The sequence below is a fragment of the Lissotriton helveticus genome, chromosome 1_1 (genome assembly GCF_964261635.1).
Source record: "Lissotriton helveticus chromosome 1_1, aLisHel1.1, whole genome shotgun sequence".
Lineage (NCBI taxonomy): Eukaryota > Metazoa > Chordata > Amphibia > Caudata > Salamandridae > Lissotriton > Lissotriton helveticus.
The window spans coordinates 416,505,126-416,528,821 of NC_136057.1; the positions used below are offsets into that span (position 1 = coordinate 416,505,126).

Below are 23,696 nucleotides of genomic sequence, written 5' to 3' on the forward strand. Positions count from 1 at the left end.
CCCAGAGTGAAGAGGGTGCGCACGGGTGGACGGCGTTTCTCGGTCAACGCCGCCCGCCTTTGGAATTCCCTCCCCTGGGATCTTAGGACTGAACCAGATTACCTCCGATTCAGGAAGCGACTGAAAACTCACCTGTTCCCCTAATCTCCTGTTTCCTTTCTCTCTCCCTCTGCCACCCTCAGGTTGTTTGGATCTTAGCGCTGGGATACTTACGGGTGACTACGCGCTCTACAAAACCTAATAATAATAATAAAGTCAGCCTTCTTGAACTACTTATATAAAAAGACTTCCTCTCTTCTCCCTAAAGAAGCAGAGGAAAGGACAGGCTACATCTCACATGGACTCTTTCTTTAAAACAGACAAGTGGCATTTAGGTGGAGGACCTGGGGCACAAAGAGAGAGGGAGGAAAACACCATCCTTAAGTGGAGAAGAAATGTATCAACTACTAACATCTTAACTGGGTTTTTTTTTAACTGCAGATCAATTAATACTTTTTTATACATCAGCCATCTGCACAGGAAGTGACATCACTCGATTTCCCATCATCCGTCTGCACAGGAAGTGACATCACTCCTCTCCCCCCTTAGGACCTGCTTAATGGCTGCCACAGCATGGCAGCGCGGAGCATCTGCGCCACAGGCAAGCCCATCTGCGTCCAGCGCCAGGAACCCTAATACTCCCCACTCCTGCCACTACCAAGTGACCCTCCGCACACTCAATACACTGCTGCCACATCGCATCACACAACACCGTGGAAGCATTCACCTTTGTTTCCTTCAAGTATTCATGCACCAACCAACACCCAACACTCCACACTGACAGCGCTCAACACCCCACTCTCTGACATTCACTGTTCTGCAACCACCCACACAACACTTCAGACTTGCATGCATGCCCCTCAACATCCGCTCATTCACCAAACACACCACAGAGATCTTCAACCTACTTTTCCTCATGGAAACCTGGCTGAACCATGCATCAGCGCTGGACATTGCCACATCAAACCACCATAACCCCCACCCCTCCAGCTACAAAATTCCCAGACAAGACAGACTTCACAAGCCTGGAGTCAGAACCGCCATCATCGAGAAGAACACCATGAGCTGCACCACATTCACAATCTCACCATTCCCCAACATGGCACACCTGTTGTTCAAACTGCATGTTACAGCCAACTTAAACCTAAGTGGCACTCTCATCTACAGGCCATCAGGACCGTGCATCAACTTCACCGACACAATAACAGACTTTGTTGCACCACTCGCCCTCACTGCTAGCAATTTCTTATCTTACTCTCTGAGACCTGAACTTCCACCTGCAAGACCATGGCAAACCCAACTCAAGAGCACTCATTAAAGACCTTGTAAGCTCATCCAACAAGTAAAGGGACCTACATACATCGCCGGACGGGAAACATCCTTTACAACGAAACTTTTACAACGCAGTGCTATTACAACGCAGGTTTTACAACGAAAACCATTACAACGCATTGCACTGGGGGGCGCTCTAGGATAGGGAATAGATTTAATTTACTATCCAACATCTTCCCTACTATCCACGGGGACTGGAGTTGGAATAGTAAATTAAACTATTCACTATCCAGCACCCCAAAGCGCTATGCGTTGTAACGGCATGTGTTGTAAAAACTGCGTTGTAACAGCATGCGTGGTAAAAGCATGCGTTGTAGTGTCATACATCCTCGCCGGACACCTCCTGGACTCTATTTTCACCAACTTCCACAGTCTTCAAGTTAACGAGCCCACACCAGTCCCTTAGACAGGCCATGCCTTCATCAAGTTCAGCATCCCTGTCCAGGTCCAACACACAAACGCCACAGCCAAACCAGCCTGCCGAAACTGGAACAGCATCACTGACGAGGACTAAGCAACACCCACAGACCCAAACACAGCAACAGTCGCACCACAGCCGTCACCAATTTCAGCAATTGGATCACCTGTTGCACAGACTCCCTGCCCTCCCCCCGCAAACCCAGCAGTACAACAAGATCAAGGCCCTGAGCCAGTTGGTACACAGAGTAAGTCAAACTGATGAAATGCCACTGCAAATAACTGGAGCTCACATGGAGGATGAGCCAGAACAATGCAAAGAACAGCACATTCCAGTCAACCCTAAGACGCTACCACCAAATGATCCAAACCACCAAACGCTCCACTCTGGCAGACCGCATCAATGCCAGCCCTAACAAAAGCTAAGACATATTTGCCAAAGATTTCACCTCACTATCGGCCACCTCTAACTCAATCACCCCCTCACAGGACCTCTGCAGCAATCTCTCTCAATTCCTCTGCAGTAAAATCACAGCCATTTACAGCAACTTCAGCCCACAACTGGATCTAATAGACCTCACAAAACACCTCTAGAACTTATCCAAAGAACCAACCCTAACCACATGGCTTGTCATCACTCCAGAAAAAACTGTTGCCGCCATGAAGTCCATCCATTTAGGGGCCCCAGTCTAAGTCAATAGTGACTTTAAAAAGATACCCCTCAAGGCTTTTTGAATATTTTCAATCATTCCTGATACTGGAACTTTTGTTCTACAGCTGGGGAGGTTGCACCCTCTTAGGGTGAGAAGTACAGCTGCATCCAGTTGTGGTCGGAAGATGGTTAATATGACTTTTCATATTGTGAGACCCTCTCTAGGGGTGGCAGGTGGTAATTGCACAAGTGTGGATTTACGAAGGTGATTCATATGCAGTATGCTATGCTAAATGTGATTTCTCAGGGTATGTTGCAAGCATTCTTTGTGGGTGGGATTATAATTGCATAGAGTTGTAATTATAAATGTGATGCCCTTTAGGGGCTGTGACTGAATTGTGTTATTCATGCTAACAGTTATGATGAGTACACTGCACTCCCAGTCATGCTTAGACATTTATTCTTGCTAATGCTTTAATTGAATACTGAGCAACTCGTGATTAAAGTTTGTATGCTTCATTGCCAATACTAGGTGCTCCCAGTCAGGGTTATATGTAATTATTGCATTTCTTCTCGAGATGAAATGCTTGTTGACATAAGGAGGTAGGCAGACACTCGCTTGGTACCAGTGGTAAGGGCCTCACTCCAAGTCATGATCAACCTCTGAAATTAAGGGACATGATAATGTTGACACATGCGAGTTATGGTACTAGACACTCCTCCCTTGGGAGGGGTAAGACTGTTTATGCAATGTCATCCAAAAGTAATTCCATCGGTGTGTGTATATTTGTAAATTGCTGCATAGTATTGAGTAGCATGTGTGTTCAATGAAATTATTTTTTCAGAATTAAAAGCACAGACTGCACAATCCTTTATTGAGTGTTATTATTGTGTATCTGTGAATGGAGATTACTAGCCCACACCACCTCCATTGAGTGGGCCATGGACCACTCTGCAACACTACTATAAGAGTCAAGCGCTACAATGTTTTGTTTGGTTCCCAGTAGAAGACAAATGTAGACCCATTACTTGTGCAGGCCACAAAAGTAATGCCTCATTTTATAACAGATGAGCATTGATGAAAGGTTTTTTGCTTAACGGCCAGTGGTATAGATACAGAGGCACATTAGACCCATATGCCACAGTGACATAATTGTAGTGCTGCCACCATAGACAGATACTTGGTAAACATTCTTGGAGTAGACCTGATCCCAAAGACCAGCACAGTGACTTAAAAACCCTGTGGTTCTTCCAATGTACTAGCTACATGTTCAAGTTGAGGGTCACTTTAAAGCCTCCTTTTTGTGTAGAAGAGCTGTCACTTTTATATACAAAGTCTAAACGCATCTGTTGAAAAATAAAAACCAAAGATCTATAATCAGCCTGAGCGCTTCATCTTTCATGAGAATGAGGATGTAAATCCTTTTCCATTTATGAGAATAGCACCTTTTCAATTGTGCCTTTTTTCAGTATAGGAGATGACGTCCTCCAAGTAGCTGAAAGTAATCTTGAAGGACACTGACTTTAAATCTTCACAGCTTCATTTCCACCCAGTTTGGAAATTTGAATCCAGCCTAAAAACAGGATCGATGGTTTCAAGATTTCTTGGGGTTTGTGAGGCAGGAATAACCTGGAATTGTTGTTGAATGCACTGTGTACAATAAACAGCCACATTGCCTTCTGCATACAAAACAATTTATGGCCCAAGGTGTAGTGTCAACCATATTTTCCTTTAAATTCAGCTTCTGAAGAGCCTGACAGCCAAAACAGGACTTACTGTGCTGCGTCCAAGGTAAGGAATGCTGTAGACTTTAATACATTTTTCCAACTGGGGCTCAGTCCGCCATGTACATTGGCAGGCCTGTTACTACAGCGCTCCAGCTAACCTCAACCTCCTTTTTTATGTCTGGGTTTTGTCAAAGTAAACACTGATAAACCCAGAGCAGGACAGTTCCTATAATGGTACACTGTTGTGTGTTCTGAGAAGGAAGTCCAGGAGTATGTGCGACGCTCAAGCAGTCCCGATGAGAAGTCTGATTGTTACCTGGCTCGGTTGCATCCAGAGAGATGGGTGCTGACCACTGTGTTCATTGTTTTTGTAAATCACCAGCACACCAACCCCGGACAGCAGAAGGCACATGAAGCAATTACACAAGAGGAAACACATTAGGGTATGGCTTAGAGTAATGGTGGAGGTGTTGGTATCCTTGTCTTCTGATCATAGAAGTTAGAGAGGGAATGAGAGCACAGGTGAGTACCAACTGGTAAAGTTCAGAAATTAGAGTGTAGATAGAGCTAAGGACCTGGTCCCCTCAGGCCTGTGGAGAGCCTTGCCTCCCAAAAAGCAAAACTCCAAGAGCCTCAGAGTGAAGCTGGTTTTCTCTCGACAACAGTGTTCTCCTACGCGAATCCGGACTAGAAGAATATGAAGAAGCAAACCCCAGGACGATCCAGAAGACTCAGATCCTTAACACTGGACTCCTTGAGGAGTGTCCGTGACAAGTGTTGCCCACAGGATGGTCAAAATAGAAATGCGCTTAAAAGACATCGCCTCAAGACAGATAGTTCTTAAGGATGTTTTACACAGCCACACTGGTCTCAAGTAAGGAATACCAATGAACCAGTCTCCTGGAGGTAGGGTGGCTCAATATAGGACTAGAGGAAATAGAACAAAGACCCATAATGATTTGTTGTGATTTGGCTTTACAGCCTGATCTCCTTACAAATGTTACCTTCTTTTTCAGTATGCTTTTGAAGCAAGACCACTCCCCTGTAGATTAGATGTGAAAAGATCACTTAGTACCATAGCAGTCTAAGTATTATGGCTTATTACTTTTGATTCTGAAAGGCGCTCACACATGGATTTGTTCCATAGTACATTCTCCTACAGGTGTGGTAGAGGACCTTCATATGTCGAAAATTACCTTATGGTCAGTACTGGTGGGAAGTGCTAATCCAGCCACCAGATAGCAAATCCAAATACCTAAATGTGGCTGCTTCAGTCTTGTTAAGAAGTCTAGTATCTCCTGGGATACAAGTTCCTTCTTCGATGTAAACAAAAGATACTTTCTCAGCTACCTTAGATGAATTCAAGTCAGTCACTGAGAACTGCAAGTTATATTTAATTTGCTGCTTTACCCCTGCTATTAACAGCATGCATGGCAAAGGGGCAAGCAATTGTTTGTTTAGCCAGTTATAGGCAAAAACAAAGTAAATATCACATTCTTCCAGAAAGTTGAAAAAGGGAAAGAATGAACCGCACTACCCAAACACTGAGCACAAAAGAAGCAAAGACCTGTAGTCTTCCAGAATGAATAAAAAGATAAAAGGCGGTGGGGATAGTAGGAGATGGAATGATAGAGGTGGGGATCACATGTGCTACAGAGCCAAAAAGAGTTCTATAAAAAATAATTTAAAGTGAAAGCGCTCTTTTTCAGTAGCTTTCTCATATTCTCTGTGGTTCACAGGTCCTTAAATGTGCGAAACACATCAATGTCAGAGTACCTAGGAGGGAAGTAATGACTGCTATGGTTCACCTTAATTTCTCATCCTAACAGCTGGTTAACAGTTAGGTATTACACAAAAACAGTCCATTTAAACTCAATAACTTTTAGAATATAAATTATCTTACTAAAACTCAGTTGAAGTGTAGGCCTATATAGGGAAAGGTTGAAGGGTCTTCATTAGCTTAGAAATTCATCATACATTAACTGGGGTGAATGTATGACATTGTTCTGCATTCTGTCCATCAACTGTTGTTTTTGCATTTGTCACCCTGAGTCTGAAGGGTGTGCTCAGACGTGAGTACCGTGCTCTCCACACCACTGGAGTCAAGCTATCCTGGCTGATGACGGCTGATAACCAGAAACCGGTCCTAGGATGCTTGATTCCGGTCCAGGGAAGACATGGCTTGGCAGTTCGGGATGGACTGTTCCCATGAGGCACAGGGTCAAGTTTGATTTGCATATGGCCATGTCTGAACTGGGGTGGTGTGGAGTGCAAAAAAACGATGGATTTAGGCCCATATCTCTGTACTGGGGTGGATGTATGACATTGTTCTGCATTCTGTCCATCAACTGTTGTTTTTGCATTTGTCACCCCGAGTGAGAAGGGTATGCTCAGACGTGAGTCCCGTGCTCTCCACACCACTGGAGTCAAGCTATCCTGGCTGATGACGGCTGATAGCCAGAAACCGGTTCTAGGATGCTTGATTCCAGTCCAGGGAAGACATGGCTTGGCAGTTCGGGCTGGACTGTTCCCATGAGGGGCACAGGGTCAAGTCTGATTTGCATATGGCCATGTCTAAACTGGGGTGGTGTGGAGTGCAAAAAAACGATGGAGTTAGGCCCAGATCTCTGTACTGGGGTGGATGTATGACTTTGTTCTGCATTCTGTCCATCAACTGTTGTTTTTGCATTTGTCACCCTGAGTGGGAAGGGTATGCTCAGACGCGAGTACCGTGCTCTCCACACCACCGGAGTCAAGCTATCCTGGCTGATGACGGCTGATAACCAGAAACCGGTCCTAGGATGCTTGATTCCGGTCCAGGGAAGACATGGCTTGGCAGTTCAGGCTGGACTGTTCCCATGAGGCACAGGGTCAAGTTTGATTTGCATATGGACATGTCTGAACTGGGGTGGTGTGGAGTGCAAAATAACGATGGATTTAGGCCCAGAACTCTGTACTGGGGCGGATGTATGACATTGTTCTGCATTCTGTCCATCAACTGTTGTCTTAGCTTTGGGAAGCCCAGAAAGGGTCACCAAAGCATATTCCAGATGAGAGATAACAAGGGATTGTACAGCAGGCCTGATGTCTTCAGGAGGCAGGAAAGGCTTGATTTTCCTAATGGTGTTGACTTGAAAGTTGGCTCCCCTGGAAGGTGCGCTTGCATATTTAGGAATTTGTCCAAGGTGATGCCTAACGATTTAGCAGAGTCAACAACATGAGGGGTGCAGTTAAGAGCAGTGAGTTGATTAAGCCAGAGCAGGGTAGGTTCAGAGTGGTTGGGTGGAGCAATCAGAAGGAATTCAGTTTTGAGAGTATTTAACAGAAGATGGTTATGAGCTAAACATTGTTGAGTTTGTGAGAGAGCATCACTTAGAGTTTTTATGTCTTCTTGAAAGGAGATCTTCAAGTACAGTTGCGTGTCTTCCGCACACATGTGGTACTGACTGTTAAAGTGGTTCAGAATGACGGTAAGTGGTTCCATAAAAAGGTTGAAAAGAGTGGGTGAGAGTGCGGATCCTTGCGGAACTCCAATCGTAACAGGGGTACTGGTTGCAAGGGCGCGGTTAACTTTGATCCTTTGTGAGCGTTATGTAAGAAAGAGGCAAACCAATTTAGAACCGGGCCCTAGAGACTCATCCTATGTTGAAGAAGAGTAATCAAGTTTTCATGTTTGACGGTATCGAATGCTGAGGACAGGTCAAGAAGGATCAGGAGACAAGGGACATGTTGATCAAGGGATCTTAAGCCGTCATCCACAATAGTCGTTAGTGCTGTGTCAGTACTGTGCCCTCCTATGAAACCCGACTAGTAGTTTCTCAATGTGGTTGCATAACTGTGAATGGATGCATTTCTCGAGCAATTTAACTAGAGTCATGATGCTGGTGATAGGTCGGAAGTTGTTAGGATCAGATAAATCCGATTTGGGCTTCTTAAGGATGGGAGTATCTTGCCCCGTCTTGATGCAATCAAAGATCCTTCCCTGAAAGAGAGATTCATGAATGATCCAGGACCACAGAGGAAGAATGGCCAAATTAAGATCTTTAAAAAACTTAGCAGGTAGTGGGTCACTGAAATGGTTGGAAGGTTTAAGGGACGCCATGTTGTGGAGCAGCTCTGTGACATCTGGAAGGAGAAAGGAATTCCTGGAGGTGTTGTTTTTGAGAGAACAACCAATGGGTAAGGACACTTCCGAAGGTTCTACCCACTCAGCTGATGATGCAGTGAGGTTCAGAGGTCGCAAAATGGGAGTGTCAGGAAGCAGCTCCACCTCAATTTTCTTTGTTTTTTCAGCGAAGTGTACTGAGAAGTCCTCCCCACTAGGAAGAAGGGAGTTGAGCTAGAGTTGGAAGAGTGGTTAGCTTGTTGCTTAATGATTTCAAAGAGCTTCTTGGGTCTTTTCTTTGCACCATCCAGGTGATCCCTGAAGTGGTCTGTTTTAGCAATGCAGATGGGTTTGTTGTAAGTACATCTCACCTTCCTTAGCAGAATGAGGCTTGAGGAGGAGGTGTGTTTCTCCAACTTCTCTCTGCGTGTCTAAGATTACGCCGCTCATCATTTAGGGCATCATTAAACCAAAGTTTGGATTGTTTGACTGGAATCCTTTTGAGTTGCTTTGGTGCAATAGTATAAAAAATGTTAGCCATAGTGTTAATGTAGTGATCAGAAAGATCGTCAAGGTTGGTTGCGTTCGGAGGGGGTGAAGCCTATTTTTGGTGATGGATGTTAGAACATGGATGTTGAGGTCTCTCAAATTCCGAGACAGTTATTTAGCTTTAGCATCCAGAACGTCTCCGCATGACTCATCCTGGACATCCCCCGACACAGCCACATCTCCGACCACCTGAGAGACTGCACTGGCTCCCCGTCAGCAAGAGGATCACGTTCAGACTCCTCACCCACGCACACAAGGCCCTCCACGACCTGGGCCCCAAGTACCTCAACAACCGCCTGACCTTCTACACTCACACCCGCCAGCTACGATCAACCAGCCTCGCCCTCGCCACCGTTCCACGCATACGCAGAGCCACCACCGGAGGAAGATCCTTCTCCTACCTGGCAGCCAAGACCTGGAACTCCCTCCCCATCCACCTCTGGCTAACCCAGGACCATCCCTCCTTCAGGAAGTAACTCAAGACCTGGCTTTTCGAGCAGTAACATACCCCCCTTCCCCCCAGCGCCTTGAGACCCCTACGGGTGAGTAGCGCGCTATACAAATGTTATGATTGATTGATTGAATAGGTTGGCCCTGTCTGCACTATACCTTTTCCAATATGTGGAAGGAAATTTGATGATGATCTGACCAGTCACAGGGTAGGATGTCACCCAGTTCTATACTATTGTCTTTGGCAATGATAAGGTCAAGAGTGGCACCCTTGTTGTAGGTAGGTCCCTTACAGACCTGTGAGAAGTTGAGATCGGAGAGTAAAGCCTTAAAGGAGTAGACTAAAGGATCATTTGTGTCATTCCAGTGGAGGTTAAAGTCTCCAAGGAAAATATGGCTGAGTTGGTCCGAACTGGAGCTAATGACCACCATGATTTGTTCAATGAAGATAAGATTATCACAAGGAGGATGGTAAATCAAGTGAAGCACACAGGTAATCTTGACCTTATTCCAAATTTCGATGACTAGTTGCTCGCAAGAAGACATCAACGCACTTTGCGATTGCTTAATAGTGAGGCTGGTGCGATGAATGCATGCAACGCCCCCCCTCCTCATCCCCCTCCATTTTAGCAAGTCGATTGCATCTGATAATGGCATAATCAGGAGGGAATAAGATGTCGAGAACAGGTGAGGAGGCATCATTGAGCCCAGTTTCAGTGAGAATCGGAAAGTCCAAGTTTCGCGAAATGATGAGCTCCGAAATTTTCGCTGCATGTTTCACTGCCGATCTGCAGTTGAGTAGCATCGATTTGATGTGATGGTCGGTAGTGATTGATGAGAGGTAGTTATTTTAAGTTGGTTTTCCTCGTTAACCGATCTAATGTTGACACTAGGTTCCTTGTCAGGGTCAGAGGTAATATAGTAGGGATGTTGATAGAGGAGAGAATGCTATAGTCACTGTAGGAGAATAAAAGAGCGAGAGTGTCCTCCACCGACAGGCGGAGGCGGGAATCTATGGGGCCTCGAATGATGGTTAGGGAGAGGCCTAGACCTCTAGCTAGAGCCAACAGGCGAGTAGATACAGGCTTGATTGCCACCAGCGTAGAACATTTTCCGTGGCATGTGGTGATCGGTCCACTGGGAGGGGTGTGTATTCCAGTGCTTCTCTGTTTTCATGGAGAACTGTAGAAGGGTCTGCATGATCTCTTTAACAGCAAGGAGATCCTGCTTGAGGTCAGCAATATTCTCCTCAAGGCAAGAGCAGAAAGTGCACTCCTCAGCTGACCCCGAATGAGACAATGGGTCTGACCCCACTGTGGCATGGTTATTAGAGAGTAGAGTACGTCCCGAACCACATTTACAGGGAAAGATAGAATCCCACTTGCTAAAGATTTCGAGATCCCTCCAGGAAGGATTAGCCTGGCAGTTCTTGAGATTAGGTGCACAGGGGAGCTGAGCAGATAATGGATTGGGAGTAGTAATGGACAAGGTGGATTTAATAGAGGAGATAGGAGTGTGTGGGTTACGAGGCAACAGACTGGAGACAGCAACTAGGTCCAAGGTTCTCGAGTTGGTAGCATCTGTTCCTAGGGGTAGAATACCAGGGTTATCATCGATGTTTGTGCTGGTGTAGGGCCCCAACCCACTGTTGTTAGAGATCACGGAGTGAACATAGGGAGACAAGGGTGACATGAGATTTGACAGTAGGAGTGGGAAAGTAGGAGAGGTATTAGGGATAGCAACTTGGTGGTAGGCACTCGAGTAGGATATATCAAGAGTCCAGGTAGGGCTAACAAGGTTGTCCGGGATGGGGGTGTGGGTTTTATACACATCCTCCGTGGTGTTGAAAGGAGTAGACCAAGATGGGGACCCAGAATTGGGTGAAGAGGCGAAAGGCACAGCCGGGCAGATAATGTGGGTTGACAGCTAAGATGAAGATTGGCCATGTTGTGGGTATTAAGTGAGTTCTTAATCCTCAGAAAGATAGAGTCAAAGCGCTTGAGGTTCAGGTCCGAAGCTTGAATAAGGATGTTCCCATTACTATATAAGGAAATGGTCAATTCAGCTTTAAGGGCAGGTGAAGGAAGTGTGGTTAAACGGAAACGGTGTGGAGTTTTGTTCAGCTGTTTGGATCGAAGCTCAGAAGTTAGAGACTTTCTCGACTGGGCTCTTCTGTTAGTGGTGAAAATGAAGTCGGTCACCACAGTGCCCTAACCAGAAATATGTGTGAGATAAGGGTTTCAGGACATCGTTTGAGGAGATTGTTTGAAGGTCTTTTTCGCATTCTTCGACAAGTTGGAAGGGTAGATAATCTTAAAAGAATTCAGACTTACTTGTGCAAGGTGGTCAGAAGAGCAAGAGGTGTGTTGGGAGATGATGGGTAGCGGACAGAGAGAGGAGGAGAAATGGGCCCGTTAGAGGAGAACACTCAGAGAAAGAGGAGGTAAGGAAGATAAATTAGAGGGGGCACTTAGAAATGGAGGAGGAAGAGAAGTCAAATTGAAAGAGAGTGCTTAAAAGTGAGCAGAGGGTTGGAATTAAGAAGAAAAAAAGGAGGAACCTAGAATGTCTGAGGTAGCCTTAGTCCTATTATTATTTATTATTGTCACCGGGATCCTCACTGTGATCCTAGAATGCCAGAGGTAGACTTAGCCCTATTTCTATTTCCAAAGCGGACTTCACAGGTAAATGTTCCTTTCGGCAGCCCCAGGAGGCCATCTTAATCAACTTTTTGAGGAGGCCAGGGGAAGTGAGGAGCAAGATAATGGACCCCTAAAATGGAGGCCAGGAGTTTAAGTCACAGAGATCATCGATGCGTGCAGATAGCCGCAAGCAGCCATAGACGCTTCCATTGCAGGCACTCAAGCCCTACTGGGCATTGCTAAATGCAGAGCAGGCAGAGGGAGAGGAATCCCAGACGCCAGCATCAACATCACATGTAAAAACACAATCAGTCCAAAGAAGGCAATCAGGCCGTCTGTTTAGGCAGGGGGGAGGTACCCATGAGATACAGACAACAACCGGCCGCTCCGCTCAAAACACCCCCGGAGCTGAGGAGGTGACAATAGTACAGCCGCCCAAGGGACTTAGAGTCAACCTCCACAGCTGCAAGACACGTCCGAACATACGGACAAGCAGCAGGACCTCTCCTTCCCCATCTGCCCTACGCCCCAGCAAACAACTGCATGGGCGGTCTCGAGCTGGCAGAGGCCGATTTACGGAGACATATGGAGTTGATGATTTTAAATGACAAATTTAAAAAACTGTTTACTGAAGACATGTATATTGCTGCCAATCATGCTACTGTTAGTTCTCTCTGTCAATCCCATTTGGCACTTTAGAAAGAGATATTTTATTGACGTTAAAAATGTATTGTGACTTCAGCTAGGCAGGGAGTACTATAGACACTGCTTTGAATAAGACTTTTGCTTTTAAATTTAAATATCATATGAGTAACTAACACAGCAACAAGTAATGGATCTTGTAATGGTATACGCTTTGAAACCCCAGGAGACTAAGGGGGACTATGAAACAAAAACACCAAAAGTGTCCCTACATTCAATCAACTGCGGCTCCACACAGTAGAGTCCTACTATCTTATTCCTTAAAAATGCAAGACCAACTCAGCAGACTGAGAGAATATTAAAACATCTTTTAACAATTTATACCAACGTATGAAAGTCTGACAATACGTTTGGAATGATAAATACTACAACTAAGGGGAAATACTAAAATATTACATTAAAACTATAATGCAAATTAACAGCACAATTAAAAATATATCCGGTTTGCCGCATTTTTATTTGACATATTTGTTTCATATTGTGGTAACATGAAGTGTAGTGGCAATCTTACAAGACTTGAGGATTAACATACCAAAAACAGGTAGTATATGCACAGAAAAAAGATATGCACAGTCTGCAACATTCAAGTGCAGTGTCTAATATATTTTATGCTCCACCTACAGCAGTCTGGATTTTCTCTCAGAACACTGCAGGTGCTGCTACCAAAATGGTGCATACCTATTTTAATTATATTAAAACATTTAATGATATTCGTTCTAGATAATGATGATAGTGTTCCCTTTTCAACTTGTGCTGCATGATTATGTTCGACACGCACAAAAATAAGCGAAACAACTATTGGCAAAGCCAATAGGTCTGAGCAACATACCTAAATAATGAAAAGGGCCTATTGTTTCATGACACAGCCACTTATTTTTCCTTTAAATTACTGCTGAAATGACTGCGATGAGAAAGACAGTCTTTAGTATATGTAGACTTGGAGGGCAACTATGTAACGGACTAAAGGGAGTGCCCATCAGAAAAGTAAGGACGAAGTTGAAGTCTCAAAGTGGCACCCCTATGGGTTAAGAAAGAAAGAAATAGGTGAACTAAACCTTTGAGACATGGCATCATAGTGGAAAATGTAACCAAGAATGGTTGCTCGGGTAAATGCAAAAAGGCCAAAAGAGTTGCCATAACTTTAACGGTACCCACTGCTAGTCCTTGCTGGGCAAACTACAAAACAAACAGTAAGGCACTTGACGGGTTAGCCTGCAGCGGGTCAGTGTTATGGGTGCCGAACTAAGCCTCAAACATATCACAGTAACCAACTTAAAGAAATATTATACAACAGTAGTTCCCAAACTGTGGTTGGTGGTCCCCCCAGCCGAGTTTGTGACACATTCCAAGGGGGTCCACAGGCAGCAGTTTTGAAAAACACAGCAAAGTTCCTTGTATAATCCGCAGTTTTCGGGCAACAATAAAAGGCAGGACTGGATGACATTCTTGGCCGTATCCTAGCCATCTTAAATAGTCTGTGCCAAGTTGGTGCACAATTCTTCTGGGACTACTGGCAAGAGCTCAACGATCAGGTCCTGGAATGCATGGGAGTACCTTTACAGCAAACAGCTAACCTGTGGCTAATGCTAACTGAAGAAAGCATCTTCTTTCCAAATGCTTCAAATCTGTCATGAGGATGTTGGTTTTTACCTCAACGGAAAGCAACTGTAAATCTAAGACTTCAGCTGTTCATCTAACTATCAAAGCAAATGAAGGAACAATAGTTACTTACCTGTAATCTGTGGTTCTCCAGTATTGGTGTCTTTCATAGATTCACATGCCTGAATCATTCCCCGTCGTCGGAGTGGGAGTCCCACGGTATATAAAAAAGCAATAATATGCTATAATAACATTGGAAAAACCAGTAATTCCCAACCAGGAAGTAAAGTAGCCCAAGCTACAGTAGAAAAAACTTCCACACTCATGACTATCCTAGTCATTTTGTATAGTCCAAACTACAGCCAATCAGGCGACAGCACCCACCAGAATGTTCTCCCCAGAGGCTCAGGCTCTCAGATTTTCTCGCACAGGAGTGAAGCTAAAAACATCCTAGCCTAAAGAGCCTCAGAGGGGAAGTGGGCGGGTTGCATGTGAATCTATGAAAGACACCAATACTGGAGAACCACAGATTACAGGTAAGTAACTATTGTTCTTCTCCAGTATTAGGGTGTCTTTCATAGATTCACATGCCTGAATCAGAGTAGATAGCAGTACCGAAATAATGCTTGGAAGACGCTTTTTGTAACATAAATTTGTACATAGCAAGTATATACATTCACATAATAAAATGCCAACATTCATATATGCATGAAAAAACTTGCAAGCACATGAGAATGCACCCAACTTAGGCATGGAATAAGCGTCTGGAAAGCAGTACAGAGGAGGAGGGAAAAACAGAGGCTCATCTTATCTGAAAAGATTGCGAAGAACCGCTTGATCCACTGACGTATCAGCCTCGCTGGTAGCATCCGAACAATAATGCCTGGTGACAGTATGTCTGCTGGACAAAGTTGCTGCTCTGTAGATTTGCTGACGAGGAACTCCAGCGAAAAGAGCAGTCGAGGAAGAAACAGCTCTTGCAGAGTGAGCTCTTGGAATTGTCTGTAAAGGTCTTCCAGCTTGAAGATGGCAAAAGTCAATAGCTGCAGAAATCCATCTAGCTATGGTTTGTTTAGACATTGCTTGTCCTTGCCTTATCTTTCCATAGGCAATAAACAGTTGATCAGATTTGCGAATGGCAGAGGTCCTTTGCAAATAGAATTTTAAACATCTTCTGATGTCAAGGGTATGTAATGCCCTCTCCGCAGGGGATTGCGGATTAGGAAAAAACGTCTTTAAGATGACTGGTTAGTTCAGGTGAAAAAAACGAAGGCACCTTAGGCATAAACCTTGGGTTTGTAGTAGCACCACAGAATTGGACGTGAATTGCCAGAAAGGTGAATTGACGGTGACAGCTTGAACATCACTGACTCTTCTAGATGAAGTTAATGCTACCAAAATAGAAACGTTCCATGTTAGGAATTTGAAATACACCCTGTGAATTGACTCAAATGGGTGGCGCATGAGCTGCCCTAAAACTACATTAAAATGCCATGATGGAGGCGGACGACGTACAGGAGGAAACATTCTGAATAGTCCCTTAAAGAACTGTTGTGTTCTTGAAGAATAAAGAGAGGTGGACCCATCCTGATGTTACCTTGAAATGGCTGCCAAAAAGACCTTCAACGTTGCATGAGATAAGCCTGATCTTGTCAAGTGCAAGAAAAAGGTAATATCTGGTCCAGCGTTGCATGAAATGGGTGAACCCCAGCAGATTAACACCAAATGCAGATTCTTTACCATTAAAGTCTGTATGTCTTTATTTTAGCAGTTGCTTTCGCGAAAGCCAGTACCTCCTTACATTCCGTCAAGATATTCAGATGAGCTAATTCAAGATGCTCAGAATGCCAAGCTGCTAATTTTAGAGAAGCCGGATCCGGATGGCACATCTGACCATTCTGAATGGAGAGGAGATTCGGTATTGGTCGAAACTGTATTGGATCGCACTCAGAGAGGAGAAGAATTTCGGTGGACCAGAACCTGGGGGCGAAGAGAATCAAGTGACACGGCTCTTTCTTCATCTTCCGGAGAACTCTCGGAACCAACTGTATCGGAGGAAAGGCGTAAGCATATATTTGAGACCAGTTTATCGAAAATGCCTTCCCTTGCGAGTCCCAGTGGGTAAGCCAGCTTGCAAAGAAACATGCATTTGCTATTCTTTTTCGTTGCAAAGCGGTCCAGATCGGGATGACCCCACTGCTGGAAGATTTGATCCGCTGTTGGCTGATGTAATTCCTATTCGTTGTTGGACACCGTTGACCTGCTGATGGTGTCCGCCAGCACATTTGCAACTCACGGCACATGAACAGCCAAGAGATTGATCCTGTGTCGTATCGCCCAAGCCCATACCTCTTGGGCTTCAGGAGATAGAAGAACCAACCTCGTTCTTCCCTGTATGTTTAAGTAATGCATACTTGAAGTATTGTCTGAGCGAACCAATACTGTGGCCCCTTGAATGATTGCATGAAAGGATTTGAGGGCTAAGAAGATGGCACCTAGCTCTAGCAGATTGATGTGCCAAGCCTTTTGTTGAGGGTTCCATTTCCCGCTGACTTTCAGCCCTTGAAGACATGCTTCCCAACCCTCGAGGGATGCGTCTGTAGTGATTGTGTAATTTTGGCGCTTCTTGAAGGAAACGCACACACCTTCTACAAATTTATTTCTTAGACCCATCAAACAAGAAAGGCCTCTTGCATCCAAGGAGTGATTAGAATGAGATCTTCGATTGAACTGGAGACCTGCAACCACTTCTTGTCTAGCTCCTCTAGCAATTTTCTCATGTGTAATCTGTAGAAGCACCACCAAGTGGGAGCTGCAGGCCCGTCGTTCGTGTGAGACAAACACCTTTGCTAGGTTTGTACGGATTGATGCTCCGAGAAACGTTCATATCGGAGCTAGTACTAGTTGGGACTTGTCATGATTTATTGAAAACCAGGTTTTGAAACAGTGACTGACAAGTTTGGGTGTGCTGGACTGCTTGTAAATAAGAGTGAGCCCTCATTATACAGTTGTCTCAGTAATGATGAATTTGTATGCCTTGCAGACGTAGATAGGGTGCCACTGGTGTCAGGATCTACATAAAGACACGTGAAGCCAACCTAAGTCCAAAAGGTAGGACTTTAATTGAAAATGTTTTGTATCTATTGTAAAGCGTAGCCACTTCCTGTGCTTAGGAAGAATTGGCAAATCAAAATAGACATCTTGGAGGTTGAATGTAGTTATAAAGTCGTTCTGGCATAAGAACCTTAGGACTTTCTTGAGGTACAACATTGGTAAAGTTTGCGCAAAGATCTAAAATCATGCGCTACTTTCCTGATTTGCTTGTTGAGGAGGAACTGAGAGTAAACCCTGTTGGAGATTCGGAACCACTCCGACGGTCCCTGTTTGTATCCATATAGACACTTGGGCAAACGACTCCCGTAGATGAGAAAGGTGCAGGTCCCTTTGGAGGTGTAGAAAAAGGGAAATTTGACAAATTCTAGAGTGTGCCCTTGGGCATGACGTTTAAAAACCCAACGGTCCTCTGTCACCTTTGACCAATTGGAATAAAAGTGAGATATTAGACCTCTGACGTTTTTGGAGGGAATAAAGGTGGGTTCCAGGTAATCCATTGTTTCTTAGAAGAGTTGCCTCGGCTGTACGATGATTTTCTATGTAGGAACTGTTGGTACTTTGCCCATATGACTGTGTTTGATTTGAGTAACGCAGTTGGTTTTGATTGTGGGAGCCAATACTGGATGGAACTCCCTTGAAAGAAGGACGTGGATCTACGTCCTCGGCACCACAAAAAGGCTGCGACTCTATATCCAGAGGGTGTGGGCAGTATCTGTGTGCTGGCCAGAAGGGATCCTCAATCAAAAGGCAAGTGAAGTATTGAAGTTGGAACCTCCTTGCGAAAGACGTAGCATTGAAGCAAAAATGTATTCGCCAGACTGCCCCTTTTGCGAGCTGTCGAAAACCTGTACACGCAATGTCCGCTGCACAGTGTATTATTTCTGATGCACTACTCTCTCTCTCTCTCTCTCCTGCAGGATCTTCCAAGTGTGAGGCTTGGAGGATTCTGGAATACGTTCTATTAGCGCCAACATGTCAGAGCACATCTGGGGGCATACCTGCCCACTGGCTTGCAAGATAACCGCTGAGCCGCCTGAGTAATGACTGAGTCAGGGTAGGCTGAGAGACTAGAAAAGCAGGTGAATAGTGGCGAGCTTCACACGTCTTGTCAAGGCGTGGAAAAAACGCTGGCACAGAGTCTGGCCCCTGCATGAGTTTAACACCTTCTTCCTAATAAAGTCTATGATAGGAAGTGAACGAACTTACTTCTGTGGTTTCCCCAGGACGAGGGGAAAGGGGAAAACCGATTCGCCGCTCTCTTCATAAGGAGGGGAAAACCTCCAATATTCTCCAAGAAGAATAATGGCGGAAGTAAAAAGCCATCACGCCATCACGTGGATGTAGCGGAAAGCTGCCGTCGACGAAATAAATCGTCTACAAAAACACTGTGCATAAAAGTCAATAGTGTGTGAAACCAACTGTCAACGGGCTCAAACGTCGACGAATCCAACAGTTGACAGGGTTAACGAAGTCAACTGGCGTCGAAACTAAATGTTGACGAAGCTCACCGTCAACGGAGCTCACCGTCTACAGAGCTCACCGTCTACAGAGCTCACACCGTCTACAGAGCTCACACCGTCTACAGAGCTCACACCGTCTACAGAGCTCACCGTCTACAGAGCTCACCGTCTACAGAGCTCACCGTCTACGGAGCTCACCGTCTACGGAGCTCACCGTCTACGGAGCTCACCGTCTACGGAGCTCACCGTCTACGGAGCTCACCGTCTACGGAGCTCACCGTCTAAGGAGCCCACCGTCTACGGAGCCCACCGTCTACGGAGCCCACCGTCTACGGAGCCCACCGTCTACGGAGCTCACTGTCTACGGAGTCCACTGAGCTCACAGTCTACGGAGTTCACAGTCTACAGAGCCCACAGTCTACAGAGCCCACAGTCTACAGAGCCCACAGTCTACAGAGCCCACAGTCTATGGAGCTCACAGTCTACGGAGCGCACCATTTACGGAGCTCACCGTCTACGGAGCTCACCGTCTACGGAGCTCACCGTCTACGGAGCTCACCGTCTACGGAGCTCACCGTCTACGGAGCTCACCGTCTACGGAGCTCACCGTCTACGGAGCTCACCGTCTACGGAGCTCACCGTCTACGGAGCTCACCGTCTACGGAGCTCACCGTCTACGGAGCTCACCGTCTACGGAGCTCACTGTCTATGGAGCTCACTGTCTATGGAGCTCACTGTCTATGGAGCTCACCGCCTACGGAGCCCAACATCCACGGAGGTCACCGTCTTTGGACGAGCCTACCGTCTACAGAGCTCACCGTCGACGAGCCTACCGTCGACGAGGCCACCGTCGACGAGGCCACCGTCGACGAGGCCACCGTCGACGAGCCTACCGTCGACGAGCCTACCGTCGACGAGCCTACCGTCGACGAGCCTACCGTCGACGAGCCTACCGTCGACGAGCCTACCGTCGACGAGCCTAACGTCGACGAGCCTGCCGTCGACGAGCCTGCCGTCGACGAGCCTGCCGTCGACGAGCCTGCCGTCGACGAGCCTGCCGTCGACGAGGCCAACTGTCAAAGACATTTACATCGACAAAACTCCCAGTGGTCGACGAGCCTGCAGTCGACAAGAGGGCACTGTCCTCACTGTCGTCGACGAAAGCCTGGAGGCGGTGTCGTTGCAGAGCACCAGTGACGGCAGAGATTGTCCTCTGAGAGTAAATCGACCGTATCGTCGACAAGCTGGCACATTTTTACGTAGAAAAGTGCGCAGAGTGAGTCTAGACGCCTGAGAGTAAATCTCGTGGGCGCAGATGTGGGAGGCACAGACTCAAAGAAGGCCAGAGACCCCTTAATTGTGATGTTACTTCAGCTGGTGAAGTAGAGGAGAAGCATCTCTTAACATCTTAACGTGCAGGACAAACAAAAAAATCCTCCCACATCAGAAGGGGGGTATAGTCTAAGCACAAGAACAACCCCTTCTCCTCCTACCATGTCAGAGACAGGCAGAGTGCTGGTCCATATACTCTTCATGAGGGTTCACAGGAAAAAGTCTCAGCTTTCCACAAGTCACGCAGGGCCTGAAGGTAGACTTCATGTAAGAAGACATTACAAAACTGTGATATTTTGAAGAAAAAATTTAAGAAAAACTATGAAAATTGAAGAAAACTGAGCAGAGCTCAGGGAGACTCCCTTCACACGACATGCGGTAGAAAATCTGAGAGCCTGAGCATCTGGGGAGAACATTCTGGTGGGTGCTGTCGCCTGATTGGCTGTAGTTTGGACTATACAAAATGACTAGGATAGTCATGAGTGTGGAAGTTTTTTCTACTGTAGCTTGGGCTACTTTACTTCCTGGTTGGGAATTACTGGTTTTTCCAATGTTATTATAGCATATTATTGCTTTTTTATATACCGTGGGACTCCCACTCCGACGACGGGGAATGATTCAGGCATGTGAATCTATGAAAGACACCCTAATACTGGAGAACTAACTCTTCTGTGGAAGGGGTGGGGGGAGAACCAAGCCCTTTGTCAGGGAAGTGTCCAGCTCAGTGGCTTCTTGTAAGTTCAGATAAAAAATTGTCATTAACATATTGAGGTGAAAATACGTCCCAACCATCATCAACAAAAGCTGTTTGGCTCTGATCAGAGTCTCATTCGAACAGCATCGGAACTGTGCCAGAACGAGGCTTCCCCCATGGTCGAGACATATAAGGTGTGGAATCGGACATAAGACTAGGCTTGACATTGTCTTTGGCATCAGTGTCATCAGGGCCAGCATTGACACAGCAGGAACGGGTGTGAATTGTGGTACAAGGCATGAATCATGCGGCCAGACCAATTCCAAAGTCAGAGCTGACTTCGAAATGGGTTCAGGAGACAGACGGGACAGGGAACAGACCTGAAGGAGGTAACCCATCTGGAGGCCTCCTTGGATCGATGTGGCCCAATAGGTGCGGTAGACTAGAGAGAGCCGAAAAAGTGCTGAAGATCAGTTGCGGGTCACTGATGGGCCCAGGACTTTGGGGTGCAACTAGAGCATTGGAGGCTCCTCTGTTGGGGACTCAGTGCAAGATAGGGAGTACCTTGAAGTTCTCGCAATTTCTCAGATGGAAAGAGGTAAGGCTTGGACAGGGCCCGCTTGGACATCTTGTGCTTCTTTTTGGATTTGGACTTACTTGAAGACCACAAAGATCTGTCACAGGAATAGCCCAGAGATCTGGAATGGGTCCATATTCCGGACTTTGAGTGGGCTTTACTCGATTTTCTGCAGTGCTCTGCAACATACCATTTGTCTACATGCGCCTGCATTACCTCTGGGTGCATCAAGGCACAGTTCTTGCACAACTAGGAGTCATGGCCCTAACCAAAACTCCAGAAACACACCTCATAGGGCTGTGTCACATATATTTGTTTGCAAAAGACCCAACAGACGTTAAACCCTGAAGTTTTATGTGAGTGGATATTTTCCCTTGCCTGCTGTTAAGAAAATTAGTAAAAGAAAAGCCTGTCTGCAGACAAGAAAAAGTTAAGAAGTAGATCCAGGTACAAAGACACTGTACAAAAGGAACTGACAACAGCACACTTGGGTGGTTTATATGCTGCTCCAGGATCACTTCCGGAACAGAACCAAACAACACCACCTACTGGCACACAGGGGTTGAGCTGAAAAATCTTTCAGATCCAGTCTGGCACCCAGGGATATTCTAAAGGTGAGGAATCTGCAGTTAGAAGTATCCATCAGAAATGTACACAATCATGTTTGTGGGGTAGGCATTACACAATCTTTTAACAAAGTATAAGGAGATAGGGTGAGTTTTCATGGCTCTCAAACTTCAAAAGTGTAGTGATTCCTCCAATTTGCCTGGGAAAGGCAGTTCAATGGAGTCGGCCAAGCAACTCGCAGGATCTCAACTTCGATGTTAATCAAGGTGGATTTCATGACAGTAAGAATGCTATGTTTAGCACAGCACAAGTGAGGAGGGACATATTGCAACTTAATTTGTGAGAAACAGGCTCAGGATTTTTTGTCAATGGCTTTAAAGACCATGGTTAGAAGCTTATATGTGCCATGTTTCAGGCTAAGAGCCAACCAGTTGGGGGTTGGTGTGCCTTGGTGTGTAATTATGTGCATAATTATCAACGTTAATGAGAATGTAATGAGAACAAAGGAGTATCAAAGGGGTAAGAGCAGGACTCATTTAATGTCACTTCATGATGCAAAGACATTTGACAGATATGTCGAAAACAGCGTAGAGCTAGCTGGGCTCAGACTCCCCATTATGAGTGGCATGCTGGAATTAGCACAAGATTACTGTTTCAGAACAAAGGCATCAGTTCAGAAGTTGCACATTTATCTGCTCTGGGGAGAAGTGAGTGGAGAGCCCTTCAGAATGTGTAGGCCTCCAACATTGGGTGACACCCTCATCCCACAGGCTCCATGTATAGATTAAAAATGATCATAAAGGACTCATTGCCTAAGGACTTTGTATTCGAAAAGAACAGTTTTGGAAAGAGCTTTGTGATCCACACTACTTGAGAATGCCATTTAGGAATAAAACAAAGTATATTAAGCCATCTAGAAGAATGTTTCACTTAACTTATGCGTCTTCTGTCAGCTATTCTAATTACTTGAGTATATATGATATCCAAAGCACGTGCAACGAAGCATGCCTTGCATTAACTGCCTTTGGTGTGAAAGTGCTATATCCTAAGGTAGGCAAACTATTTTTTTAAATAAAATATGCTTCAAAGTTTGTTTCAATAACATATTTAAAATTTTGTTCATTTATTCAAATTTATAAAAATGCAATTAAGAAAGAAGGACAAAAATAAATAAGCCATACCGTACTAAATCAGGAGATCGAATTATTCCTTCCACAATGTTGTCACGGATCTGCTGGCGATCATTTTCATGGATGTTGAAGGGAAATAAAGCCTCTCCAGCTGGTGGCTCTCGATCCGGCCAGTACTGCGTCACCATGTTCTTCAGGTAAATGGCAGCTAAAATACAGGAAAATATCCTAACACAGCAGCACAGAGAGGAGCACTATAATCCATTTCTCTAAGAAACACTACTTAATATTTATTCTTGTAAGAGATGTACGGCGACAGTCTTGCACATGCTCACTGAAAGGGATAATGCAATCAGGAAAATCAAACAAGGAAATCATTCATCTTAACTTCACGCCGATTTGTGGAACTACAAATGTATGACCAAAGATTGCGTACCAAACATGCTTACAGAGCTTCATACCGCTTTTTGAATGGAACTCCTTTTCCTTCTCTACACCAGAGGGTTGGCCAGCCAAATTAAGCACTAAAGGAGTATGCCTGCCGTCTGTTCGATAGCACCCTTGTTTTAATGTTCTTTCTTGTCTTTTCTCCAGAACAGTGATTACA

At 45.4% G+C, this 23,696-nt stretch overlaps 1 protein-coding gene across 1 annotated transcript in view; it reads right to left on the reverse strand.

Annotated features, from left to right (window-relative positions):
- The window catches only part of IPO8 (importin 8), a 737,162-nt gene that overhangs the window by 649,649 nt on the left and 63,817 nt on the right, over positions 1-23,696 (reverse strand). The window contains exon 3 of the mRNA XM_078673765.1: positions 23,141-23,297. Within this exon, the coding sequence (XP_078529891.1) occupies positions 23,141-23,297 (157 nt within the window). The remainder of the gene's footprint in view (positions 1-23,140; positions 23,298-23,696) is intronic.